The 7,476-nt window shown below is 40.8% G+C and overlaps 1 protein-coding gene across 1 annotated transcript; it reads left to right on the top strand.

Annotated features, from left to right (window-relative positions):
- Positions 1–3,407: 3,407 nt before the first annotated feature.
- Positions 3,408–4,704, top strand: LOC110037505 (pectinesterase inhibitor 10; the record flags this gene model as incomplete). Its single annotated transcript, XM_020742166.1, is given in 2 exon segments — positions 3,408–4,337; positions 4,339–4,704. Coding segments are annotated over 2 exon segments (965 nt in total), but the record flags the coding sequence as incomplete, so codon positions are not given.
- Between the last annotated feature and the right edge of the window lie 2,772 nt (positions 4,705–7,476).

The raw sequence follows: 7,476 nt of genomic DNA, 5'->3' as shown, positions 1-7,476 counted from the left end.
AACTCCCTGTGGGATCGATACTCAGGACTCCATTATAGCTCTTTATTACTTGAGTGATACATATACTTATGTTATTATTACAGGTTTCACAATTTAAAGATTTTAAAAGATAAAATTATTTTACTAAAGTTATTTTTATTGGGATTGAATTGCATATTTATTATTAGTGTTGTCGTGTATGTTTTGTAATATTAAAAGATACTTACAAAAGCAACACAAACAAACCACACATCAGTGGCCATGGATTTGTCTTGCCATGGGCCTAAACCAATATTTTAAACATAAATTCTAGGTCTAAAAATCCTTAATTATACTATCTTTAAATAATTAAATTATTAATTATTAAGAGAATAAAATAATTTGATGAAAAGACCTAATTTTGACCAAAAATTGTAATGTTGACCAATTTTGACCAAGTTGACCGAGGTTGACCAATTTATGTTCAGGGTTGACCAGATCATGGGGTCATTGGGTTTGACCAAAGTTGACCAGGGTGGTCGAATTGACTATATGGTGATGTCTTGACCATATGGTGATCATTTAGGTCTATGTAATGACCAAATGGTTATTGTGGTGACCATAAGGTTCAAAATATGACCACTTTGACCAATTTTTGGTCAATGGGGTCTATGGTTGACTAAATGGTCAAGTTTGACCAATTTGGTGTTTTGGATTGACCAACTGGTCCAATTTGACCAAAGTTGACCAGATTAAGGTTTGTCATTACTGATCTGATCGTTTTGGGATGTCAACATCGTTAAAACCCAGAAAGGGTATATTGGGGATCAATCTAGTTTTTAGGGTTTTGGGGACCCTAAATAAGTTTAAAGGGGTCAATGTTGTAGACCTTTTGCCTTAATGATCATAATGATCATTTTTAGGTCTTTATGAGTTGCTTGATATTCCTGAGCCAAATATTACTCAAGACATGTCTGGTCTATGAGTGTTATTTTAGGTTTCTAACAAAAGTGAAGTCAACATCCTCACATTAAACTCTGTGTATTGCATTTAAATGATGAGAATGAAAAGTAGAGGATATTCTTCTTTCTTATTATTGTTGTCCTCTCATAGATAAGATGCTTGATGTTAGGTTGTTGCCCGAAAGGTGTTCTATAAGCCAATTTATACAAGGCTATGCGACAGTATATACACACAGAAAAAAAGTTCTCGATTAGACTATGTTAAAAGGTTCTAAAAAAAGAAAACAATGTTTGGAGAAAATCTCAACACCGGGGTCATTGATTTCGCGTTCACTTTTCGCCAAGTTGTTTTGTGTGCAAAAAGGTGGATGACCTCCTCCTTTCTTCAAGGAAACTCTTAAGAAATAAAACTTGTTTCTTGGTCTAAGAAAGTGGAAGAGGAAGTTGAATGAAGAGGAAGGAACGAGGGAAGAAAAATAATTAAGAAAAGAACTCACTTTTTTCCCTTAAGTTTTTCTTCTCTCCTAGGAATTATATCAGCCTCCAAAGCTCTCTCCAAATTTTAAGAATATTGTTTCCCCCATCAGTGTCTTATAAATAATTCCAAGTCGCCATGCAAAATGGCTTAAGTCATATTGGAAACTACATATTACCCCTTGGAAAAGTGGAGATCTTAAAATAATCTTTCATTGGTCATTCCAAGTCATCACAAGTCCAATCCATGCCTTAAGTGGCCAAAAGTAAACAATTTCAGCCAAGCTGGCTGACCCCGTGCCAGCTCTCTAATGGGAAGGCGCTTGGCTAATCCCATCTTAAAGTGAGTGTGTTAGGTTTCTAATGCGGGGGCGCTAGCACCTTGGTGCGGGTGTGCTCAAACAGGTGCGGGTATTACTGGCTCTCTATCTTCATGCACATAAAGTTGTTTCTGGAGCGGGGCGTCCATTCCAGGTAGAGGGTGCCAGGCAAAAGTCAGGCGCAGGTCAGCCCAACTTAAGGCACATGTACGCCTGTGCAAGCCACTGTTTTCGTGTTCTAAACGCACACTTCGTGTTCTAAAGGCCCGCCAGAGAGCCTCAATGGATGCCTTGAGCTATGGAAAGCTACATATGAAAGGAAAAATGATCTTATAATATTCAAGAGGATATCCTACATATTTGACGTAAAAAATTGATGTCAACAATTGAACCCAAATTTTCTTTTGATTGTCTGATTGTCAATTTCATTATAATCACGTAAATAGATCAGATTTACAAATGACCAATTCATGAGAGCCTTTCTATCACTTGTTCAAGCAAAAAAAAAAACCGGTTATTGGATTTACTTTTTTGCAAAAGTTAAGATTATAAACTTTAAAATTACTAAATTTCAAAGATTTAGGCTAAGACTCAAAACCACTTTACTAGAAATTTTTGAACTTTGGGAGTTCACTCCTTCCTTATGGAATCAATATACAAACTAAATTTCATATATTATGTGATCAACATGCATACTTGCACATATCGTTGGTTGTCTGCAGCATTTCGAACATATCAGAGCTCGGTTTAACTGCTTTGACGTGTGAATTCAGTTCGAGAATAGTTGTTATCGGCTGGCTATTAACGCTCATAAGACTCTTTAAAAAATATACTTGAGAAAGTCTTATTATGTTATATGATTGTATTTGAGCATACAATATAGCACTTAAGAATATGATCACAATGTATGTAAGAGATTATAATTCAAACCTCAAAGGAGAAGATTTAGTACAAGCAAAGTTATGAGATGGATGTTATGCAAATGTGATTATGACATTAGCAAAATTATGAAACAAATTTTATAGGAGATATTCGCATCAACACCTAAGTTGTAGTTAGCGGTGTAAATGAACCGAACACGAACAAACAAAGCTTGTGTTCGTGTTTGGTTCGTTTGAAATTTAATTTGTTTGAAGTAAGCTCGTATTTGAAATTGTTTGTGAAGTCATTGTTCGTGTTCGTTTCGTAACGAACGAGCCGAACACGAGTTGTTCGCGAACGACGAGCCAGTTTGACATCCCTAATATTAATATATATAAATAATATATTATATTAATTATATAACTTATATTATATAAATATTTAATATCTATTTTAGTATATTGCTAATATAGTATATTAGTATAATACTATTATTAATTTATTATATATATTATAATTTATAAAATTTGATTTTTTTAAATATCATAAATTTATTTATATATAATTATTTTAAATTATTTTATATTTCAAACAATAACGATTCAAACATAAACGAACACATCACTGTTCGTGTTTGGTTCGTTTAACTAACTGACGAATTTGTTCACATTCATCTCATTTACTTATCGAACGAATCAAATACAAACTCATTGACGAACCGAACAAAAACTGTTCACGAACAACGAACTTTTTTTAAAAGTTCTAGTTGTAGTACATGAGATTGTTACTTTTTTAAGTTATTTTTTTATTTATCTCAGAGTGATGAGGGCTTACCAATGTACAGTAAAAATTATAAGATGGAACAACCTTAAATAAGCATATCATTAAATAACACTATCACATAAACTGTGGGGCCCACAGTGCAGTACCCGTACGACCTCAATGGTCCCCACCATCTTCTATGTGTCTCCATCACATTAATGTGCTCTCAGATTCTTCTCGTCCATCACCATTTCACCATTCTGCATCTCAGTCTCTGCGCTGATCCTCCTTCCCCTAACAATACCCCTCCGCGCCTATAATTTGTTCGCCTCGGCATTAACACAAATGACTAGCGAGCAAGCTAGAGCGAGCCACTAAAAGTCCCCTCTTTTCCGGCGGCGATGAGCCGGAATCAGCCCAAACTTAAGCCGCCGCCACGGCCCTTCTTCTCCTGTGCGATTTTCCGGAACTGTACGCAGTCAGCCCTCAGTCCCAGAACTCCCTCCGGCTCTCCAACATCCTACCTCCATGAACTGTTAGCCTCCCCATCTCTTCCTCCTCCACCACCACCACCTCCTCCACCTCCAACAGCAGCTCCTCCTCCCTCCACCGCCCTTCCTTCTTCGAGCTCCTCTTCTTCATCCTCCTCCGCATCCCACAGCTTCACTCAATGGCGTTTCCCACTGCAACACAATCACCACCCGCCGCTCCCTGAGCCAGAACTTTATCGCCCTCCATCCGCAGACTCCGCGTCCTTCTTGTCAATCAACCTCTCCGAAGCCTACCACGCTTCCGAGCTGCATTTCAGCTCCGGCGACAGTGTTCATGCCCTCCGCCTCTTGGAGCGATCCCTCGCAACAGCGAGCCCCTCACCGCCGGCATCTCTACGGATCATGGAGGCTGTTGTCGCGGCGCTGAGGCAAGCAGAGACTGCGCGGGCGGCTGCAAAGGTGTTGCTAGCTATGGTATTGGCAGAAGGTAACCGCCGGTCAGCAGTGGACCGCTGCTGTAGAGGCGGTGGCGTCCGCCGGAACAGGTGCCACGACGGTGAAGGAAAGAACACTAGCGGCGTTGGAGTTGTTGTGTACGGTGGAGGAGGGAGCGAAGGAGGTGAGAGAACACGCTCTAGCGCCGGCGGCACTCGCTAGATCTGTGGAGGGGATGACGGGGAGAGGAAGGGAATGTGCGATCGGGATCTTGGCAGCTATATACGCCGGAGATAGGGCGGCGGATGCGCCGAAGGTGGTGGCGCATGCGGTGGTGGTGGCCTTACAGGGAGAATGTAGCGCTCGGGGGAGAAGAAAGGGGGCACAATTGTTGCGTGCTTTGAAGGAGAGAAGTCGGCTGGATCTCGCAGATGTTGGGGACTGAACCGTTGGATCGAGGGTTCTGCATTGGACGGCTCGTGATGAATTTTGTTGGTGTTTGAATGATTTTGCTTGTATTTTTATTTTGTTGTATTGATTGATGAATGTCAAGATTTCAGTCTATTTATAAATTTATATATTTTTTATTTATTGTTTCACAAATTTAGATACACTCCATTTATTTATCTCATACTCAAATTTTTATTTTTACAAAATCAGTACCGGATCAAAATGTGGGTTTGAGAGAGGTGAAAAAGACAAATCGGTTGCTTGGTTTGTAAAATTGAAAGATGGTCGGACTTTCGAGGCGTGGGCCTCAGAAGTTCATCGGCACTGATTAATGGAAGATTACCCTCGCTTCTGACCAAACAAAAAGTCGCTCCCGGACAAACAAAAAGCCAGCCAATCTCGCCAAATTTTTGCAAAGACGGTGCATGTGATGGGAAGGTAAAGACATGAAGAACTTCTTCCTTCTTTAAATAGAGGGAATGATCAACAACATTAAATGGGGCTTGCTCGTTGAAATGCTTGAGAATGACCCACTTAATGATGACAGCTCAACACATTAAATGGACGTGTTGACGGTTGATTTCCTAAAAAAGAAAATAAACTTCACATTAAAATAGATTTTTAAGACACCCCTTCCCAAAGAAAGTATTAACTCCGTGGGCCCATTCCCGATACACGGGGAACTGAGCCCGACCAAGTAAGTCTCAAACCTGGCCCGACAAGCTCAGGGAACTCATGGCAGACGCACGCTAAATCCAAAAGGCAGGAGATCATAAGACGATCACAAAGCTGAACCATCACCCTAGCTAAATGCCCTTGAAAGGACCCATGGGTCGGGACACTCAGGGCCTTCTCTCCTGCTCTCTAAAAACGAGATCCACGAACAAGACACAGGATCCATCAAAGGTCCTCAGTGGAATTTGTTGGCGTCAATTTTTTGATGTCGCATACTCGATATGTCCATGCAAATGATATGAGGCTCTCTTCAGTTTCTCGTAGTCTAAGAAAGCTGATAAGACCTCCTAGTACGTGCCTCAAGCAAAACTCGATATGTCCATGCAAATGATATGAGGCTCTCTTTAGTTTCTCGTAGTCTAAGAAAGCTGATAAGACCTAGTACGCGCCTCAAGCAAAGAATCAAAATCGATATTGATTCAGTCATACTCGAAAGAATTTAGCATGGAGCAATGTAAACTCTAACACGAGTCATCCATGTTGTCCACTATGGTGCCTTAGAGGTCATATCCCACATATTCAGAGCTTTCGGTGGCCAAGGGGAGTCATCAAACTCTCCCACATGCATTTTGGGAAATTTTGGGATTTTAAACAGGTATACCCGTGCGGGAGTCTAGGACGCCATTCGACACCAAAATACCTTCATTGAAAATTTTGAAATGTTCATTTTCATCTATGGAGTCATATTTGAGTGATAAGTGACTCTCCATAGTGTCCGGGTCGATTAAAATCATCATACGTGCACCCGAGTGAAAATTAGAATTTTAGATTGTCGTGGCCGTACCCAGCTCCGGAAGAGGATTTTGGCTCTATACGATGCATCTGTGGGGACTGTCTAGAGATGGTGAAGCCTTTTCTCATCCCTTGATGTCTTATGATGGTCTAAGGACCCATAAGAATCCACCACGCGAGCCTCGGTGAAGATAGGAATCAAAGAACAAAAGATAAAAAATTTTAAAAAATCGATACTTTTTTGAGTGGAGCATAGGTGCTAAGAGCCCCTAGGGGGTGCAGCTCAACAAGTGGGGGCACATATGCCCCATTTTGGCGCATAGGAGCTAAATCCCATTTTGGGTGCTGCTTTGTTGCGCCAACCGAGAACGGGGTGCATATGTGCCACCAATTAGCACATATGCAACGAAACTTTGCATAGAACAATCCCAGATAGAGAGGGTGGCACTTATGTGCTCCGAATAGTGTTTAGGCGGCCAACTAAATGTACAAACCCGAGCAACATGCTCATATGCGACTGATAGCTATCGCATACGCGCCCAGACGTCTTGCATTCGTTAAACACCTCCATTTCACGTCGTTTCAGCCCATTTCATATCAGATGGAAGGAACCATTTCAAAAAAACTTTTCATGGTTCCCATGAAGCTTATAGAATGAGTCAAGGAAAATTAAGGGGAGATCACATCAAATTATGTCATATCCATGCAAGGAGATGCTTCATCGGGCTGTGTCAAATAGATAGGTCGAGCAGGTGAAGAGACCATGTGGGAAGCTTGGCAGGGGTGGCAAACCAAATAAAAGAGAGGGAGGCAGCTCATTTAGGACAATCCACTATTTTCAAACTAAGGGAGAGAGCTCTAGAGAAAGGAAAGAGAGATTTCTAGAGGAGGAGCTCAAGTGAAGAAGAAATCCTTCTTCTTTTTTATCTTCTTCTTTGTCCTTCATTCCTTCCTATTTTTCTAGCTTTTTTTTTTCTTTCTTCCCTCCGTTGAGAGGCTTCTTGCTAGATCTAAGGAGAGAATTTAGAAATCTTGAGTGTTAGAGGGAGAACACAATATTCTTCCTCAAAGAGCTTCTTCTTGCTCTTAGAGGCTTGAGATCTTGGAGAAAGAGAGAGAGACTCTTCATCTTACTCGAGAAGAGAGGTTAGGAGGGATCGTCACGAGCTTCGCTAGAAACTTCATTGTAGTTTCAAACTTTGGTATAGCTTCATCGGAGCCAATCTCTAAGAGGGGCCATCTTCATTCCGTGAGGAAGGAGTTAAGCTCGAAACCTCGTTGAAGTTTCGCCGGAGC

The sequence above is a fragment of the Phalaenopsis equestris genome, unplaced genomic scaffold, assembly GCF_001263595.1.
Source record: "Phalaenopsis equestris unplaced genomic scaffold, ASM126359v1 Scaffold220411, whole genome shotgun sequence".
Taxonomy (NCBI): Eukaryota; Viridiplantae; Streptophyta; class Magnoliopsida; order Asparagales; family Orchidaceae; genus Phalaenopsis; species Phalaenopsis equestris.
This window is presented reverse-complemented; position numbering and strand designations above follow the sequence as displayed.